The sequence below is a fragment of the Cheilinus undulatus genome, linkage group 17, assembly GCF_018320785.1.
Source record: "Cheilinus undulatus linkage group 17, ASM1832078v1, whole genome shotgun sequence".
In the NCBI taxonomy this organism is placed as follows: Eukaryota; Metazoa; Chordata; class Actinopteri; order Labriformes; family Labridae; genus Cheilinus; species Cheilinus undulatus.
Window position 1 is genome coordinate 40,025,600 of NC_054881.1, and position 21,713 is coordinate 40,047,312.

General features: G+C 42.2%; 1 protein-coding gene across 1 annotated transcript in view; it reads right to left on the reverse strand.

The window, feature by feature from the left end:
• The window catches only part of col27a1a (collagen, type XXVII, alpha 1a), a 113,989-nt gene extending 93,611 nt beyond the window's left edge, over window positions 1-20,378 (reverse strand). Inside the window, exons 1-3 of the mRNA XM_041811668.1 lie at window positions 20,035-20,378; window positions 13,135-13,205; window positions 3,056-4,566 (exon numbers count right to left, since the gene is read on the reverse strand). Of these exons, the coding sequence (XP_041667602.1) occupies window positions 3,056-4,566; window positions 13,135-13,205; window positions 20,035-20,087 (1,635 nt within the window). The 5' untranslated portion in view covers window positions 20,088-20,378. The remainder of the gene's footprint in view (window positions 1-3,055; window positions 4,567-13,134; window positions 13,206-20,034) is intronic.
• Window positions 20,379-21,713: the final 1,335 nt, after the last annotated feature.

A 21,713-nucleotide genomic window follows, 5' to 3' on the forward strand; every position in this document is an offset into this window, starting at 1 on the left:
CCACCATCTACAGTCCATAATATCATCAAAAGATTCAGAAAATCTGGGGAAATCTCTGTGATCAAGGCTGAAAGTTAATATTGAATGCTTGTGATATTTGGGCCTTAATGAGGGGATTGCATAAAAAAAAAAGCATGATTCTGTACCGGAAATCCCAGCATGGGCTCAGGGACACATCCAGAAATCATTGTCTGTTATTACAGTTTGCAATGTCAGCTGCAAATGCAAGTTAAAGCTGTATCAGGCAAAGAAGAAGCCACATGTGAACATGATGCAGAAATACAGCCGTCTTCTCTGGGACAAAGTTTGTTTAAAATGGACTGAGGCAAAATGGAAAACTGTTCTGTGGTCAAAATTTCAAAAAAAAAAAAAAAAAAAAAATCAAAAAAATCAAAATTTTAAATTCTTTTTGGAAACCACAGACGCCGTGTCCTGTGAACTAAAGAGGAGAGGGACCATCCAGCTTGCTATCCTGGCACAGTTCTAAAGCCTGCATCTCTGATGGTATGGGGCTGCATTAGTGCCTATGGTTTGGGCAGCTGACACATCTGGAAAGGAGTTATCAATGCTGGAAAAAAGATAGAGGTTTTAGAGCAACATCTGCTCCAATCCAGACATCTCTGTCAGAGAACACCTTGACTATTGCAGCAAGACAATAAACCACATACCACATCCATCACGACAGCATGGCTTCACAGGAGAAGAGTCTGGGAGCTGCCTACAGTCCAGACCGTTCACTGATAGAAAACATTTGGAGCATCATAAAAAATAAAATAAGACAAAGAAGACCCAGGACTGTGGAGCAGCAACATCAGAAAAGAATGGGACAACACTCCTCTCTTCAAACTCAAGCAGCTCGTCTCCTCACATACTACTTTTTGAGATGTATTGATGCCATCAAATTCAGAATGAGCTAATATTAGGGATGCATGATATTGGATTTTTGCCAACAACACTTTTGCGTAACTGTGGTTGTAAAATCACACCGAATACAGCTTTATTCATAGCAAAATCAAAGAAAAACTCCAGCTCTTAGTTTCAACAATCATATCAAAACTCAGAGCGTATTAATATCATTCAGGTGTGCAGTGAAACAGATCCAGAGGAAGACACTTTTACAGCGGTGGTGAGGAGCCAAACATGCTTCTGCCATATCTGAGCATGCACAGGATGTTTCTCCTGGCAGCTAGAGTGTTGAATCTGCACACTGGAAACACATGTCGAAATCCTGGTTTTACTGTGTTTCAGAAGGAGACTGTTAATGCTTCCTACAGCAAGAGTGATGAATGACAAGGCTATTGTCTGAATCCTTGATCAATACAATGCTCTACTGGGTTTTGACTCTCATTTTTGTGCGTATTTTCAGGAGTACGCGTTTGTGTATAAAACTCTGCTGGGAGAAGGAGTCGGAGATATTATATCAATGGCATGTGTGTTTATGAAATTGGAACTTTGTTGACAAGGAAGCGTGACTGGGTTCATGTGGGATCTCCTGCAGCCCAATATGGCAACAAAGACAAGCATCCAAGGATGTACGCAACTATGCATAATCTCAAAGGAAGTCGCTGTTTAATTTGACTGGTTCTCACAGTAAACAATCATGTGAACCTAAATAGTAATGCAGTTAAATACACAAAAACAGCTATCTAACAAACATGCATCATAAACTAGAACAGCTGATCCTCTCTGTGTTGTTTCTGCAAGGACAGTGTGGTGTGTGAAGCACTGCTCCTGCATGGTTTAACTAGCTTAACCTGGCAAAGTCTTCTGGCCTCCAAATTGCATCTGCATCTTTAAATGTGTCAGACAGTCCTCAAATAAATGACCTCATAACCTCCATAAATCATTCTTCCAGGATATTTTTCTGTGTGAGATTACAGCACTTCATATTGAGATTGTAGGTAGTGCTTCCTAAATGGCAGTAATTTGGTTCTCTGTGATGACAGTCGGGTCAGGAGGGGACATCAGTGCAGATGTAAATTAGCCAGCCCTTGACACGCCACACTCTGCAATTTACAGCTGCAAATTACAGACCACTACAAAGAATGAGTAGGGCACACGAATCAAACAAACAGCCCCTACTTACACATTACACTGAAATAACTCAATCCAGGAGAAGCTTGGAAAAAACGGAGCAAATGCATCCAGAATGGAGGAGAAAAACTGCTTAGGCTTAAACATCATAAAGCTTCTCTAACAGTAACTTTCCAAACAACTCAGGACACTGTTCTGAACTTCACAACTGCCACCACAAAGTTTAAAAAGTTATCTAAGGGGCAGCTAAAACTTGTTGATTTTTCATTGGTTCATCATGATGAAAGGTGTAAAAGGCTTTCCTCAGAGTTCCCGCTCCTAGAGATAAACCTAGACTACCTTTGTGCTTGCATTGGGAAGGTGAAGGATGATATTTACTGACTGCTTTGACCCATGACCTGTCTTTGAAAGAGGGCCATGAGACCTCCACCAGCCCTCCATGACAGAGGAATCTTGTGCAGAGACGGCAAGGCGTCAGACCTGACACGTCACACCCAGCCTGGAGGGTTTAGTGCAAAGAGGAAGGGAGGAAAAGGGCGGGAGAAAAAACTAGGATTTCTAACCTGAGTGGGAAATGAGATATTAGTTCTGTGGGCTCTTATTTCCAGCCCTGGAGCAGTAGATTTAAAACTGGTCTGTCACAGGTGGCATCAATGTCTAGGAAGTCTCTAAAAAAACTAACTCATCTCACTGTTAAACCATATATCACTGCCAACTCAAACTGTACAGCCTTTAGTGCTGCAAGGTTTCTAAAAGTTTAAACTTGCATCTGTTTCACCCTACCAAATGCCAACAATAGGCTACTAACAAGAGCCATTGAAAGAGAAGACCAGTTACTTTTAGTTCTTTCTCTTATCTTATATTGCCATGCCTCTTAGTTCCCCAACAGTCCACTAGGCACCTTGAATTTCCAGGCCACTAAGGTGATAAGCTGAAGGCACAATGCAATATATACCAATGTCAGTATCTTAGCATCCAGCAACTATGGCAAAGAAACAACCAACCCATAGGGTGAGCTTACCGGTAGGCCTGGTTCTCCTTTCTGACCTATAACTCCCTCCAGGAAGGAGAATTGCGTTGGTGGGACCTCCCAGCTCATGAAGCCATCGGTGGCAGGTGGTGTCACTAGGTTGAATGAAGGTTTGGTTGGTCTTTGAGTAGCTGGAGACTTGGTAGTTGTGGCTTGCTTCGTTGGTTTGACGAACTGTTTGGAGACTGGCTTGGAGGTTTTTGCCGTTGCAGTTTTGGTTGGTTTTGAAGAGTTGACTTTGGGTATTGTTGGTTTAGGAGGGACAGGTTTTACAGAATTTACTTTGGGCTTGGACGGAGTGGCTTTGGACGGTGTAACTTTAGGCTTGGGTGGAGTTTTCTTGGCTGGGGTGGGTTGGGGTTTCTTAGAGACAGCACCTTGGTCTGATAAGGCAGAGTCAGACTTTGCCTTAGAGGGTTTGGTGTTGGTAGTGGCTGGAATGGTAGGTTTCTTCTTGTTGTCTGCTCCTGCGTTTGTCTTTTTGGTGGTGTTGTTAGGGCTGGGCTTTGAGGGAGTGGGCTTTGAAGGTTTTTGACTTGAAGCTTTAGAGGTGGAGGGTTTAAGATTTGGCGGTTTTGTTGGGGGTACTCTTGTCCTGAGTGGTGCTGTGACAGTCACAGTCTTGGTGATGGGAGGTGGAGATGTTAAACCAAGCTGGACTGTGACTGGCATTACAGTTGCCAGTACAGGTGTAGGAATGGTCCCAGAAGTGGGCTTTATTGTTTGAGAGGGGGCTACATATCTAACAGCCGAGGCAGCAGCAGCAACACTCCTAGCAAGGCTTAACCCCGTAGGTTTTCTGGCTGTCACCAGACCACCATGTTTAGGAGTAGCGGCGGTAGCTGTGATGTTTTTTTCTCTTGGTAGGATAGGCAACAAGGGAGGAAGGTTAGGCCTGTATGTATCCGCTTCCCTGCATTGTTTCTTAATGTACCTGCAGTAGTTGTGAGCTGCCTGTGCAGAAGGGACCAGGTCAAATTGGCAGATGGCTCCTTCAAAGTGTGCTGAGGCTTGCTGCTGGCTTGACCGCCCCAGCAGAAAGGAGCCCTGGAGCTCAGGAGCCAGTCCCTCCCCACGGTCCCACCCAAAGTCAGCATGAACACTCTGCCCTCCGCAGGAGGCATAAAGAGTCACTCTCTGTCCATTAATTTCCACAGCCAGCTGGTGCCACTGACCATCATGGGGCTCGTAGGGCAGTGCCACCGAAGTGTTGGGTCCAGTATGAAGAATAAGGTTGCCCGGAGTAAGCTGCAGACCGAGAAGGAGCTTCTTACGTTCTGAAAGCAGGGTGAAGAGGAAAGCGCTGTTGACACGGTGTGAGCGCACACTCAGGACCAGTGCCAGATTGGGCCAGATGGCCACTGGGAAGACTGAGCGCAATGGTTTTTCAATGTGCGCCCGCTGGTTGAGGATGATCCCCGATCTGAATGGAATGACCCCTGCTGGCACAGAGCGAGACGGCTTCTCTCCCTTGAGCCCCAACTTCTGGAGGATGTCCACATCTGTAAAGACAGGAGAGTGGTATTAGAGATGCCAACAAAGTGGCAGGATGTTTATGAAGAAAGTAACAATAAAGTCTCTTCAGTGCATCAGTTTCTCATTCTGTACTGAAAGTGTGTTCAATTGAATCATCCCTTTAAAATAAAATCAATATAATTCAATTCAAAGGTTACACGTCAGTGCAGTTATACAATACAAAAATGAAAGCCTACTGCTATGTACTCTTTTCAATTTATTTACTCGCAGGTTTTTTGAACAGAAATTTTTAGTTTAAGAGATCCTACTAAGGTGATTTCCCTCTGATTCCATCTGCTTTATTGCTTTGTCTGATCCTGAAGTGTTTGCCTTTGCATGTGTTCAAACTTTGTTATTCCCAGGTGTAGCATCATTAAATCATCAAAACTAAATTCCCAGTTGTGTTGATGTAGTACCTCCCACTGACAAAGCAATTTGAGCAACACTTTGCATCCCCACGGAGCAGATATGGGAGAGAAAGGGACTGTTGGATGACTTGAAATTATTAGCAGGACATTCTGGACTCATTTTGCTCTTCCTGAAGTAAGTGAGGCACAGCAGAATATTACTGCTGTCTTTGCCAGTGGCACTTGGATTGACTACACTGGCTTATGAGCCAAATTTCCAGTAACTTCCTGATCTTTCAGCCAAGTAATTGAGCTCAAGAACTGCAGGGGAAAGAGAGGAAGAGTAAACATAGTTGTAGCAAAGACTTTAACACAATGAAGAGTGGACATACTAGGGCTTCTAGACTGCAAAACTGCATCTGTAAGCTTTTCACCACAACTTCAGACAGAAATATTTTTGGTCAAGACAAAGACAAATAAATCTGATGAAGAAGGATGCTTTTTGTGGTGTTTAGATGATGCACTGAGGTGCTGTGGTTCTATTGTCTCAAAGGTCAGTGGTCTACCGCCTCTCCAATATGGCAAGTTGTGGTATCATTGTGAATGTATGACTGTGGTGAGGGATAAACAGTTTAAAGCATGCCCACAACAAATTGCCTCTGCATATAGCATGTTCACTGCTAAACAGGCCCGCAAATCTTAAAGAAACAGCTCACCCTAACATATAATAACCCTAATGTGGTCACGTTAACAGTTTCAAATGGTTTTAAAGCCAAACCAAAGAGCCAATTGTTTAAATGTGCCTCTCTGTCTTTGAATGAGCTGAATTTGAATTTTGTCCAAGACAGTACCATGCCACACATTAATGCATAAAAGCCCTATAAACCTTTAGAAAATGCTTCTGGTCTAAATGGAGCAGAAACTTCCCTAGCAATTTAACCACAGGCAAGAAAATGCTTTACATACAGTGACTATAAAATATATTCCCCCTTGATGTTTTATCCTTTTGTAGACTGTAGTGTAAAGATACCTGTGTCTGGAAGGTCCAGTCACTGGTTCATCAGTACTCCTGGCTACCATTACACCATGAAGACAAAAGAACACCCCAAGAAACTCAGAGAAAAGATTACTGAAAAGGAAAAGTCAGGGAATGGATAAAAAAGACTATCAAAGGCACTGAATATTTCGAAGAGTTCAGTTAACCCCATCATCAAGAAATGGGAGGCGTGTGGCACGTGTAAATCTGCCTAGATCAGACCGTCCTCACAAACTGAGTGAGCGTGCAAGAAGGAGACTAGTGAGAGAGGCCACCAAGACACCTATGACTACTCTGAAGGAGTTCCAAGCTTCAGCAGCTGAGATGGGAGGGACTCTGCAGATGACAACTGCTGGCTGGGTTCTTCACCAGTCAAAACGAAAGCCGCTGTTGAAGACAACTCAGATTAAATCAGGACCCGAGTCCACCTTAAGGCATGTGGGAGACTCTGTGGTCAAGTGGGAGAAAGTTCTCTGGTCTGATGTGAACGAAATGGAGCTTTCTGGCTATCAGACAAGACCCTTAACACTGCACATCATCACAAACACACCATCCCCACTGTGAAGCACGGTGGTGGCAGCATCATTCTGTGGGGATGGTTCCTGGCAGCCGGCCCTGGAAGGCTTGTAAAGGTAGAAGGTAAGATGAATGTAGTGAAATAGCAATTTTGAAAGTGTGCAAGCCTGACAGAACCCTATCCACATAGACTCAGTGCTGTGATCACAGCAAAAGGTGACTAATAAATACTGACATAAATATTTATGCATAACCTTTCTTGCCAAAAAGCCAAATAATATTGACCATGATTGATTTATAAATTCAATAAAAGGGTAAAACATCCAAGGGGGTGAATAGTTTTTATAGGCACTGTTTATTAATTTCTTCACCTCATCACTATGCTCTCTGTTAAGTCTCCATTGCAGGGCCTGTCCCCTTCATAACTAGAGTTTGAGATTGATGAGATTTTGCTGTCTCTGTTCAAACTGTGCTGGATGGAAACATGACGGCTGTTGGAGGTAATTGTGAAGGGAGCTCAGCCGGGGCCAAAACAGCCTGTACCAGGAGCACACAATATGGCTGAAACACCTAATCCTCTCTGGTACCCACCAGCCAACAAACTCCTGTACGATGGAATGAAGGACTGATGGATACTTGGTGATGCTAACAGTTTTAAAGCCTCAGAGACAGAGGTCAGGATGTAAAATAGATTTTATTCAATGGATTATATAATTTACATTCCAATACGCTCACTTGAGTGTTTGCTGTAGTGAATTTTGTGGTTATTTTTTGCTGGTTTTAAGGCCTGGATTCTTTTTTTTAACTCAAAAGGTCATGGAAATCATCAGACAACATCCCCTTCTTCCTTTTCCTCTGTATTTCTCATCAGTCGATTAAGTCAGTAAAATCCACAACATGACCACAGTTGCCACAAGCGTGTAGAGCATCTCTGTGCCTGGAAGCAGAGTGAAGTTTCCAGCCTTTGAGCCAGCTTCGGATCTGTTCAGAGTTTCAGCCTGTAAATGACCTGTGATCTCAGACCTGCGACCAGGCCCCTCATCGCCCTGATTGTCTGTGGGCTCACTCTGACCTGTGGTCACCCGGCCTTGCCTAATGGGGACATGTGTACAGAGGCTCTGCTTGTGAAAAGACAGAAAAGTGGCGAGCAAAGTTGATGACATGACAGAAAGAGAGAAAGATGAGCGGAAGGACAGACGGGGTGTCCCGACAGAAGCTGCTCTGGTTATCCACAGAAAGCGAGGATTTCAATGAGATGTTTGTTTTTCTATAATACACGGCTCCCCTCATCATTAGACGGATGATAGAGGGCTCAGACATCAGAAATATGTAATTGCACAGAGAGCCAATAGCAGGAATTTGAGCTCTGGTTGAACTGGTGGTTGTCGAGGAATTAGACCTGAGGAGGAAGCAGCTCAAACATCATGTCAAACAAAAAACGCTTTCCTTTATCTAGTCAGGGGTTACTGGGTTTAACTGATAAAATGCAGATTTCGACAAATGTGTAGTCTTCTTCAAGCTACTGTGAGAGCAAAGATAATATTCAGGCATAATCTCAGTTACAACACCAGTTTGATTTCTGGGGCTTTTGCAGCTAGCCTTGAATAGATAGTTGAATGAATGATAGTTTTTATCAAAGTGGGGTTTTTTGAGGTACATGTCAAGAGTAAGGGACCTGAATGCAGGCACAGAAGCTATAGAGCTATGAGGGTATGGTAGCTTGCAAAACATAATTTAATTTAACATAATTTAGCTAATGTAAAAAAAAAACCCTTGTTAATGTCAAGGTGAAAACTGATTTCTACAAAGTAATGTCATCAAATAAAAATACGTAAGATTAGATATGTGCCTGCATAAATGTTCACCCCCTTCAAGTCAGATTTTAGTAGAGTCACCTTTGGCTGCAATCACAGCAGTGAGTCTGTGTGGATAGGGCTCAATAAGGCTCAAACATCTGGACTCTGCAATTTTACTCCATTCTTTGCTCTAGTTCTCTTGCAGACTGAATAAGATTGTCCTCTGGGATTATACAATACTTGCGGCACTAATTCCCCCTTTACCTTCACAAGCCTTCCAGGGTCAGATGCTGAGAAGCATCCTCACAGCATGATGCTGCCACCACCGTGCTTCACGATGGGGATGGTGTGTTCAAGGACCACTTTGGCCTCATCAGACCAGAGAACATTCTTCCACTTGACCACGGAGTCTCCCACATGCCTTTTGGTGAACTGTATTCCAAACTGAATCTGAGTTTTCAGCTGCTGAAGCTTGGAACTCCGTCAGAGTAGTCATAGGTGTCTTGGTGGCCTCTCTCACTAGTCTCCTTCTTGCACGCTCACTCAGTTTGTGAGGACGGTCTGATCTAGGCAGATTTACACATGTGCCACACGCCTCCCATTTCTTGATGATGGGTTTAACTGAACTCTTGAAAATATTCAGTGCCTTCAAAAGTTTTTTTTATCCATTCCCTGACTTTTCCTTTTCAGTAACCTTTTCTCTGAGTTTCTTGGGGTGTTCTTTTGTCTTCATGGTGTGATGGTAGCCAGGAATACTGATTAACCGGTGACTGGAACTTCCAGACACATGTGTGTTTTCACTACAATCACATTAGACACATTCACTGCACTAAGGTGATCCCTATTTCCCCAACTGTGACACTACTTCTTTATGCAGTCATTTATTTTACATTACATGTTTTTGTGTATTGCTGTTAATTTCCCAAAGTCTGTTTTCACTTTGACATTAAAGTGGGGTTTTCTTTTTGTCTTTTTTTTTGGTCAAAAAAGCCAAATTGCATTGACCACGGTTGATTAATAAAATTTAATAAAAGGGTAAAACATCCAGGAGGGTGAATACTTTTTATAAGCACTGTAACTAGCATTTAATCAGATGGGAAATTATTTGCTTGGAACCTTCCTAGAGGGTTCAGAATTTGTTTGAATTGAAGTGGTGCTGCAAGTTTCTCTGATCAGGAGGGTCCAATGGGGAAACTGTCAGAGTTTCTGGTTTTGGTTGACTGCATTGGCTTTATTTTTCAACACTGGATGTTGCTGCTTGTGCTGCTTCCAGTAATTCAAAATAGATAACCATAACGCAGGAGTCATTCTTTGTGCTTCTGGTCTTGTTTTATTTAAAGGTCATAAAGAGGCATCAATATTCATTTCAGTCTGATTCATAACCAGTCAGAAACTCTTCCCTGGAGCTTTAAATCACTGTAACATTTGTGCAGCAACTCCAGACATGACTCTCTGCTATAGGCAGTTCTTTATGGTCTTTCCGTGCTCTGTATGGGGATGTAAGACCCTAAAAACATTGGGGCTTCATAAACTAGTCTGAGGAAACAAGACCGCCATGGGGTATAGTGAGTATATACCCATCCACAGCGCTCCTCTCTGTGTGGTCTCTAAAGGACAACAGGACTTGGCAGAGAGGCAGGGGGCTGCATTACATGTATTTGTTCTGTGCATAGAATCCTGTCTCCAAACTACTTTATTTCAATAGCACTCGCATTATTACTGGTGCATACATTTACCATGTGGTTAGATATGCAGCACACACATATGCACACACTGACAGAGTTGTATTCAACACATGGCTGTAGTTCAGAGCCATCACCCGTGCCAAGTCACTCAAGTAGGACAGAGAGAAAGTCCAAGGCTTGACTTTCTGTAATGTTATCCCTTGTAGAGGATGAAGTCACTTGATTCATTCGAACAAACTGGAAAAGCTGGCCAAACTAGTCTACAGTGAACCATTTATGATATGTCTGAGCGGAAAAACTGTCCCCACCGCAGTACATCACACAGATTCCCACAACTTTAAGTCATGTTTTCTGATTTACTGTCAAAATAAGGGCTGAAATATGGGGGAAATACTGCTTTTTCCATTTTGCTTTTGCTTTTTCTAATTTTCCTTTATTTGCTGACAAGGGCATAAAAAATTAAGGCAGGGAGATTTAGAATTAACCATGTGCAACAAGCATAGATTCAATCCAGGGACACTCTGCTGACAGGTCAACCCCTGCAGTGAAAAACGGACCATTTTCCCAGACAGAGTTCTATCCTGAGATGGATTATGCAACTCAATTATTGGGTTTCATGAGCCAAAAGGAAATCTAAAACTAGCATTTGGTCAGCACTGAGCCAGCTGCCTTAAAACTGATCTTATGACTTGCACAACTCTTCAAAAGGGCAATCGGAGCGAGTCCCAGAAGGAGAACTCAAGCCACTAAAAGACTGCACAAGTTTAAAAGTAAGAAATCCATGCAGCAGAAGCCTGCATGGATTTCTTTAATGTCTCAGTTATGGTCAAAACTTGTCGCTTAAATTACCCACAATACCACTCAAACTGCTGGCTCAGAGATTTCGCTAAGGATGTCTCCAGCAGCTTTGGAACTAACTAGTCCATCTCCACAACAAAGGATCCATTTTTTACCCTTTAGTAATCAAAGCCACAACAGGCCTGTAAACAGACCGTGATGTGTAAAGTTGGTGGAGTTCCTCTTGATGTAAAAATAGGCAACAACCTCAATTCTCAAGATGATACACTGTGGTTTCAGAAAGAATAGATCACTCACTCCTTGGACTAGACTGGATGTCTGTGGGCCAGGGATGCACCGGTGCATCAGTTTGGTATTAAAAGATATGGGCCCTATTCTCCAACATCTGCAATCAGCACCAATGTGGAATAAACAGATGTTTCCTGCTTGATTCAGCAAGAGAAGAAGAAGTCACTTGTTAAACTCTGATCTGTTTCCGTGGTCAAACATGAGAGACAATCTTTGCACAGATGCTCAGTGTTGGAAGCTCAAATGTTAACAATTTATTCTGCTATATTTTGAGTTATTCAGTGCATTCAGAAAGAATTCAGACTCCTTCACGATTTTGTATTTTGTTATGTTGCATCCTGATGCCACAGTAAAAAAAACCCCATTCCCATTAAACAACACAAAACTGAAATATCCCATTGGCGTAAGTATTCAGACCCTTTACAAAAACACTTGAAATTTTGCTCAGGCTCCTCCCATTTCTCTGCATCTTTGCTGAGATGTTTTTACATCTTGATTGGAGTCCACCTGTAGTACATTAAATTGATTGGACATGATCTGGAAAGGAATATCAGAGCAAAATCCAAGCGATGAGGTCTAAGAAACTGCCTGCAGAGCTCAGAGACAGGATTATTGACAGGCACAGATCTGGGGAAGGCTGCAAAAAAGTTCTGCTGCACTGAAGATTCCCAAGAGCACAGTGGCCTCCATAATTCTCAAATGGAAGAAGTTTGGCATAACTAGGACTCTACTGAAAGCTTGTTGTCTGGCCAAACTGAGAAATCATGGGAGAAGGGCCTTCAAAAGAGAGGTGAGCAAGAACCTGATGATTGCTCTGACCAAGCTCAAGAGATCCCGTGTGGAGATGGGACAAAGTTCAAGGACTTATGGCAAAGTGATGTGTTCTGTGTTTCACATCTATTTTTTGTAGCCTTCCTCAGATCTGTGCCTGTCAACAGTCCTGTCTCTGAGGTCTGCAGGCAGTTCCTTTGACCTCATGGCTTGGTTTTTGCTCTGTTATGCATCATCAGCTGTAAGGCCTTCTATAGAGATGTGTGTGCCTTTCCTGATTATGTCCAATCAGTTTGATTTACCACAGGTGGACTCCAATCAAGGTGAAGAAACATCTCAGTAAAGATCCAGAGTAACAGGAGGAACCTGAGCTAAATTTCAAAGTAAACAAAAAAAGTTGGGGGTCTGAAAACTTTCTGAATACACTGTAAATGTTCAGATTCTGATAGCTGTCGTTCCCTGATTGAAAAGCGACTTCAACAACAATTAATACTGACAATCCAGAGAGCAATCGGACCACATTTCATACTTAATAAACACGTTTTTAGCGCATTAGCTCCCATCAGATCCAAACTGACGATAATATTCAGGCCATTCCTTGTTATGGTTTATGTTTGGTACTGACAGATATCATAAAAAAACACTGCCTACATCTGGAGGCTACAGAGCAACAATTTGATTTAATTTGAGCTTTCTAGGTGTACACCTTGCAAGTGCACGTCCATAGTGACTCTTATTGCTGTTTTTTGTCTCATACCCATGACTGAGGGAAATATGTGGCTCTCTAACTACCAAACACTGCTAGGTTTACTGCAAGCTTTGTCTGTCTGTTTTTGCTAATTAGCAGGTAGTATAGTTGCTCTTTAAGGCTCTTTAGCTGAAAAACAGCTGTCAAGCACTGTGAAAAACGACACTGTTAGAGCAGTGAGAGTGAGGTGAAACTGTAAAATTGCTGTCCAGACAGGTAAATAATGACCTGAACCTAAACAGTGCAGTAACTCTGAATAGAGCCGCAGATTCTCTTCATTACAGGGGACTCTCCTCCTCGTTTTCAGTGTTATTAAGGCTGTGATTTGGGAGCAGATTTTCTGGTCAGTCTTGAATCTTGATGATTTGATCACTCCCTCGCTCACTCAGCTGCTTTCTCAACACTTGTCGTCATGGCAACGGCTGGCCCAATTCTCATAGCAATGTGTTTACGTGCTCCGGCGATGACCAAACAGGCAAAGAATAACTCCAAAATCCCCCAGTGCTGCAATAAGTTTCACAGTATTTTCCACGCCTTAATTTTCACTGGAAGAGGTGAAAGAGGTCTTACCTTCAGAGTGTACTTGTGTAAGTCCCAGGTAACACGTACAATATAAAACTGTACAGAGCAATAGGGCTCTCCTGAGGAAAGAGAAAAGAAAGTGTTAAAAGGAGGAAATGCACCAATGATTCAGGCTATTGTACAACTTTAAAAAATATATAGCATACAAATTTTAACCCTCTGCTGTATTTAAACCACTTTCTCTCCAGGACTTTTTGTTCTAAAAAGCTTGTAAAAGATCCATCCTGTGGTAAACAGTCAACCTCTAAACATCCGTTTTTTTCAGGACAACCTTGTCTTTAAAAGAACATGTGTGCTGCATTAATGTCACTTATTTTACAAAAGTTACTGGACTGTAACAACAAAAAATAACTAAAACTAAATCTTAAAGATTTTTTATGTGTGACAAAAATAATGTTTTTGCAGAAACGTGTCCTTCCATCTCTTGGGGACCAAAAAGAGGGAAAAAAGTAGCATTCTTTGACAAAAAGGCTTCAAAATATTCACATTTAACAAAAAGGGCCTTGCACATTTTTGTATTTGCCCTGTTTGTGCCATTATTTTAAGCAGTTCCAGTCAGTAGTAAAACAGACGGCCACGTTACAGGTTCTGAGGGCCACATCATAGACTCTGAGGGCCAAATTCCAGACTCTAAGGGCCACATCACAGACTCTGAGGGCCACATCACAGACTCTGAGGGCAACTTCAAAGACTCTGAGGGCCACATCACAGACTCTGAGGGCCACATCACAGACTCTGAGGGCAACTTCATAGACTCTGAGGGCCACATCACAGACTCTGAGGGCAACTTCAAAGACTCTGAGGGCCACATCACAGACTTTGAGGGCCACATCACAGACTCTGAGGGCAACATCACAGAATCTGAGGGCCACATCACAGACTCTGAGGGCCACATCACAGAATCTGAGGGCCACATCACAGACTTTGAGGGCCACATCACAGACTCTGAGGGCCACATCACAGACTCTGAGGGCAACATCACAGAATCTGAGGGCCACATCACAGAATCTGAGGGCAACTTCACAGGCTCTGAGGGCCATTTCACAGACTCTGAGGGCCATACACAGACTCTAAGGGGCACATCAGAGATGTCTGAGGGCCACATCACAGGCTCTGAGGGCCATATCAACAACCATGGGCCATGAGTAGCCTGCTAAATAGTTAACTTTAGATCCTTTTGCTGTTAAGAGTTAAAAGTCAGCCATATAATCAACTACATTTTTTGCAGCTAAGGTCCACAATCCATGTCAAAGTCACTGTCCAAACTGTAACTCAACTCTACTTAGTCTTAGTGACTTCCTCTTTGCTGCCACGATGCTCTCTACTCTGATACAAACAACTGCTAACTGCTAAAGCACTCCCATAGGAACAGCCCGGTTCAGCATTATTCTGATCAAGAAAATTAGAAAAGTTGTCCTCAGGTTGTGTCAGGTCATACTCACTTATACCTGAGGTATTTTGTGATGATATTTAGCTTTGGAATTTGGACGTCAATCTGCAAAAACAATAGATAGCCTGCAGCACTAGCATTGCTAATATTAGCCACATCCTGCAAACAGACTTCACATCATTACAGTGTGCTGTAAGTTGGTTTACAGAACGTGTTTATTGTACTCTAAACCAGTTGGCTGAACACATTAACATTTTGTGTTTAATTGGATGGGAATTATCAGTGGTGGAGAGTTACAAATTACATTGACTCATTTACTCTTGTGTACTTGTACTTTTTGAGTACATTTTGAAATCAGTCAACTTTTACTCAGGTATATTTTGGGGGAATTATTGTACTTAATGGCATTTTAAAAAGCATCAATTAGGGGCGCAGATGGCCGAGTGGTTAGGATGCGCCCCATGTATGCAGGTAGCCCAGGTTCAAGTCCTTCCTGTAGCTCCTTTCCCACGTTTCTCCCTCACTCTCTCATCCATGTTTCTGACTCTGTCAACTCTTCTCATCTAACAATAAAGGCATAAAAAGCCCCAAAATACAACATTAGTTAAAGTTAAACATTAGTTTTGAGTTAAAAAATCGTCAGTAGCACACAGAGAATGATTCCACGTAACATCTTAAACACAGCTGCTACCTTTCATTTTATTATCATACAGGTGACTTTACCTGGATGGAAATTCCCATTCTCTTGTTGTTATTGCCGACAAAGAAGGATCATATTGTACTGTACGACTCCTCAGTATCTATGCAGTACTTAAACTTTAAATGACATACTTTTTACTTCTTCTTTAGTAGATTTATAAACCAGTAATTTTCTAATACTTTTACTTCAGTACGATAGTCTTGCACTTTTTCAACCTCTGGAAATTATACGTCCAAGAGAACCACTGCTATAAGTTGTACTCTCAAGACCTGCTCCAGCACCTCTTAATCTGTTTCTTGAACTGATAAAACAGCATTTTTGATGTGGTGGCTAAATGGCTAACATCACTCAGGCTTCCTCTAACATTTTCTACAGTCTTGGGTGTTTAGTGACATTAGGGATGGGCAATATATTGAGTATACTTGATGTATTGCAGCTTTTGCCATGTAAGTTGTATGAAATGACAATATCGGGGCCATCGAGTATAAATTACATCTAAGTTTAAAGCTATCAGCATGCAATCTTCTCTGGAGCATCACTTCTCCCACTGTCTCCTAAATGCCTCTCTCACAGCAGACAGCACGCACCCTCTCCCATCCAGAAAACTCTCCTCTGTGCATGAATGTTTTTGGTTGTTTGGTAGGTAGGTAGATATTTTATTAATCCCAAGGGACATTCATTCTCATGTTTTTTCACAAGGGAAAGGGAGGAAGGCATGGAGGAAGTGGAGAAAGTAAACAAACAGCCAAGGCAAGTTAGCAACGGTAGTTTGAGACTGAGATTTGGTTCTGAAGAAGAACAGCACTGGATCTGTCATCCAGCCGGGGTTCGGATTTGAAAAGGAAGATGTCAAATAAAGCATGGTAGTGTAAAAATATTCTACAAGATTACACCAAGATTACAGTTGCAGTAAAACAACACATCCCTAAAGATATGGCCCCAGTAAGCGTTGTTGAAAAGTCAGGATTAAAAGATCTCATAAAGACATCTGACACAAAATATGACCTGGTTGGGTGCAGGAAAACTCCCTGCCAGAATCAGTTAGAGAAAAGGTGAAACAGCAGCTAACAGAACCAAATCTCCACAACTACAGGGCCTTATCTCAAACATAAACATTAACATCAAACATTTCCAAAAAAGACTGTATAGAATATTTACAAGGGTCTACTTTAATCGCCATCCTGGTTTCATTTTAAAGGGCTGAATTAAAAATGCAGTAATTTAGAAATGTTGTGATGCATCATGATATAGCCTTAAAATATTGTGATAATAATTTTAGGTCATATTGCCCAGCTCTAACTGACATATTTAGTTTGTAGTAGGCAGTGAGTGAGTAGGTGGTTTCAGACAAAGTCAAAGTCAAATTTGGCTGCAAACTTTCAGCTCTTATAAACAAGAAATTGCACAAGAGATGTAAGACTTTTATTTGGTTGCTGTGGCATCAAACAAGTATTGATATGATATGATTTTTACGAAATCAAAGTTTTAAACCCTGGTATCGTGACAGACCTAGAGTGTAATTACTGCTAACTACTGTTTGCTAAGCAAACCCATGTGTTTGGAATTTGAGCTTCTGATATCCCGTGAATAACAAATGGGAAAATGATTCTGCAAAAGCACTTACAACTCAGCAAGCAAAGACGAGCGCAGCTCTCCAAAACACACACAGACGGTTTCAAGTTGTGGTTTGTAAGACAGAAATACTACAGTAGACCTATCCATCAACTCTCCGCCCAAAACCAACAAGCGCACACGCATACACACATGCTGCCGCTCTCAGCACATCCAGGTGTGGCGTGGAGGTAAGAGGCTGACTGGCATGTGGACTGAGAGCTCAGCAGGGGGACTGAGATCTGGTGACAGGCAGGGGAGCCACTGTTTACCGCTGGAGGTCATCCAGACACACATGGTCACACACGCACAGATCGGAGGAGGAAATGTGTATAGCAGCTGTGGCTAAGTGGAGCAGGCAGACGTTTGGGGGGGGGGGGGGGGGCGTGGGCCAGCAGCTCCAAATACATAAATGTGGGAAAGACTTTGTGGAAACTTGTTTACCTGCACTGAAACAGGCAGAGATATGTCTGTCTTGATGTTTTTTTTCTACACTAACCACTGTCTACTCCCTCCACGAGTCTGAATGATGATAATCAGGATGTGTGTGTATATCTAACTGTGTGGTTGTGTGTTTTGGGTGTCTGATTCTCTTGCTAATAAAGCCTCGTCGTAATCAACCCCACACGCAGCTGCTTGTGGTTACCCAGAATGCTTAGTTTAAATGGTTGGTTGTGTGTTGTGTCAGCAGAGACTAACAGCTGGTTGCACTCTCATTCATCGCCTTATCAGCTGAGGAGAGATCTGTGCTCTGAAAATGAGTCATGAATGCCAAGATTTCTCTCGAGGCTGTTTACATCCGTCCAAACTAGACCACGTTTCCAAGGTGACTGCGCTTGTTTTCACCTGGATTTTCACATTAAAAGTCCTCAGGAGCTTGTAAAGATTTTCATTATGCAGTGATGTTCTTGCAGAAGAGGTACATTTCTGCAGAGTGAGCGCTTAAATCAATGAAGCTGACACTTAGAGGCTGACCCTGTCTGGTGCGGTTTTCATGTTGCTCTGACATGAATCCCTCAGGGAAGTTTTGGCCAAGCTGAGAGGACAAAAAACACAATACCTCTTCTTAAGTCATGCACCAAAACCAGACAGTCTAACCTATATGTTGGGCTGAGAGCCACCCAACTCACATTTCATCTACAGCAGAGGAAAGAAGGCAGATAGCATCTTTCTCCACTCATGATTGGCACTCAAACATATCTGGTGCCACTTTTTATAATCAGAAGATGAAATCTACACATGAAAACTGACAGATTTGTCTCAGATTTCCGTACAGCAGCAGCTCTCTTTCTCTTCTAAAATTTCTGGCATCTTTGGCTTTTTCCTTCTTCTTGATTCTCTCAACCCCCTTAAACAAGCCCTCCTTCTTCATTCAAACAGCGGCACGTCTGTAGGCTGACTTCACCAATCAAAGGCTGAAGAAAAAAAAGCCAGAACTGTTTCCGCTTCTCTTCAAAAGTTTGGACTGCTCAATGATTCTTTTAAAGGATTTCCCAAAAGATCCTAAACACACACCTTTACACAAAAACAGTGGAAAATTCCTAAGCATGAGCTGACACTAACAGAGGCTGATGAGGAGCTGGTATGCCATCAAACCACTGCTAAAAAAAGCATTTCTGCTTTCTTTTTTGTGCCAAATAACAATGATATGATATGGATATGGTAGATATGGTTTTATGCAACAATATAGTGCTGATATATGATAATATTGTGTTGCTCATTTTATATCCTGCTATCATAAGATTCAGGCACTGCTCACTAGCAACAGTAGGCACAGTTGACTCAGAATTTCTCATTTAGGCAGCAATTAAAAAGTTCTTTTTGAAAATAGAGATAAAAAATCAAAATAAACGCACTGGTTGTCAGTGAATATTTGAATGAGAAAACCCGGAGTGGGGTATAACGAGCGCCCTCGTGTGGACATGCAGCGAATGACACTGTATGCAGCTGACACCTCACAGGTACCCAACACTGGCCTTATTATATCGCAGCTCACGCGCAGTTTAAATTTGGGTCACTGCTGTTAGTCTTCTTTTATTTGTTGGTTTATTGACAGAAACTAAGCTCTACTTTAGTACAGTTTTAATAACTCCTGGCACGTGCGTAAAAGCTCAAAAGTGACCAACTTGTTGAATGAGCGTCACTTTTCTCCATCTTAACTGCTGCATCATCATGCCCTCACTCTTCAACAGCACCAAGGGATCACTTCAAAATAGAATCAAATAATTATCTAAAGTCATAACCACATTGTAATGTTAAAAATTACCAGAGTATTCATCAGAGTATTAAAGTTTTGATTTAATAAGAATAAATCTCGTAAATGAATGAAAACTGACTGAATGGATGCATGACTTGGCAGCTGGCGGAGCTTCCCTAAGAGAAACAACACTGCAGCCAAGTCAAAAACAAATATTCCGGTCCATTTGTGTTTCACTGTGTGTGAAAACGTACGCAGTAAACACATGCTCCAAACATCTACTCTTAATGTCACCGAGCGGTAAAAACTCGTGTCAGCAGCAAATGTGCCTAAAAGTGAATGGAAGCTCTCGAGGAAACTATTACAGAAAGTTATGTAATAGTTTTAGCTTAGTAACTTTGGTAACGTTTCCAGTTGAGGTTGGAAAGTGCTTTCGCTAAACAATAAAAACACCCCTTAACCGTTGTGCGTAAATGGGGACGTGCGTAAAGGGGAAAACATGGAAAGCATCCTCACAAAATCGAGCCAAAGCATGCTGATGGACCTCTTGTTAAACTTTATAGGTCTCAATAAATGCCTGTTTTGATAAGTCACTTAAATAAACACAACATGGCACTGCACCTGCATGCGTCCATTAGCCAAAAAAGAACTTCAATGAAGTGCGTAAAAATGCCCAATAAGAATAAATACTGAATGAAATTGTTTCTGAATCATTGCTTGACCTTCTCGCAAAGAAAACAAACAATTAGTGAATGATTCAAAAGTGTCTAACAAATAATATAAATGCCCCCCTTGGTGCTCATACAGAGCAGTTTAAGTCCCAGTGGACAGCAGTCCTGCATGATGAGCTGGACCTCAGCCAGCCCAGCCGGCACATCACAGGTACGCACATGGACGCACACAGCTCCGTGAATCTAACCGCAGTGATCGCTCTCAACTCAGCCTTTTATGCCCTATAAGTAGTTCTAAAAATGAATAAATATTACTTACTTTGTGTCTAGATGAGAGGTTCTGCAATCTCTCCTTCGGGTGCCTAAATTCATTTGTATTCATTTGTCCTGGCAGTCAAAAACCTGACCGTTAATCACAGCGTGACTCCTTCGTAAGGGGGGCAGACGACACCGGTCGCCGTTTTACACATTTGACAAGCTTGAGATGAAGTTCCAGAGGGGAAAACTCATGTTGAATTGCCCGACATAAATTCCTCCTGGCAGGCTGCAGCTTTGACAGAGAGTTTTCCTGTGCGATTGTCTGTCGATATTCCCCTGTGTTTCATTCATTTATGCCGATCCAGAGTGAGGGACGCGCAGCCCGGACAGAAAGCTGAGGTTCCTTTTTGGAGGGGGGTTTACGGAGTCAGGAGCGCTGGACTCATCCCTTTCCTTTTTAAATAGGCTTTCTGTGGGTAAAGCGATGGCAAACGCACCGCACGACCAGGTGTCAAGTTACAAACCCAGCGGTTGCATGGAGCAACTACACGCCTTTCTCCAGGGGGGTGGCAACATGGATCTTTACCCAAAGCCCCCATGCGCGTCTGAATGAAGCACCGAGAGGCACTGGGAGGCAGGATCAACGTGCAAAAGAGAGCCGCCTTCTCCAGAGACTCTCATTTGTCTATCTCTATTATTATTCTATTTATGTGAGGACTGCAAACCAAGTAAAACTGCTCTGAAAGATGTCTGAGAAATTAAGCAGATCCTTAAAACTTCACTGTAAACTTTGCAAGTGTGACTTCTCTCCCCTGGGAGAGAAAATGATAAAAAACAGGAGTTTTGAAAAAGACACCAGTAAGACACTGCAAAGCAAAAAGCAAATTTGTGCAAATGCTGTGCATAAAAACAACAACAATGAAATCAATCATCCAGCACACAACCGAAGACTAACAAGGAAGAAGCTGGACACATTTATTGATAACCGAGGAAAGTATATAGAGAGATTAAACAAAAACATGAAAGACAACGACAAAGGGAAGCACAAGCCAAATCAATCTGATTTTTAAAGGACCTATAAAATGACAAAAGCTGACCACATACTTCACAAAAACAGGGGAATTAAAGAAAAATCTTGCAGTAAAAACAAGGACAATGCAAGAAAACCTGAAAATAAACTTGCATGTTTGACCACTGCAAACAAGTCCAAATATTTTGCATCACATCCCAGTGTGAGTTGTCAGCATCCACTCTAGACTTCCCATTGTCTTCCAGAAGTGTCAACGGAGACGCAGCAGCACCTGGATGAGCTCCCATTACGATAAGAGGGGTCACGGCCCAGTGCAGGTTAAGGCCCACCTAAGACTGGAGCTCAGCCACGAGAGCCGGTAATTACCACCTGACATCTGTTTGAGATGTTAAATGATGTGTGCTTAACAGGGGGATAGAGATGATTTATATCTGCAGAGTGGGAAAAGGCCAGTCAACAGTTTAACATACTGTAGGGAATATGACTTCAGTTTAATGAAGCCCAGTTCTCACAGAGAGGTCTGTTGTGGTGTTATTTCTCTGTATAATGAGGTTAAAATACCTGCAGCAGCTCTATTTCTGTTCAAACTGAGGTGGAGATGAAAATCACAGGCATGCAAATATTAAACTTTTTTAAAACAGTTATTTAAATGTATGAATAAGTTTTTCTTTCTTTTTTTTGTGTTTTTTTTGCAGTTTGGCTGGACAGAC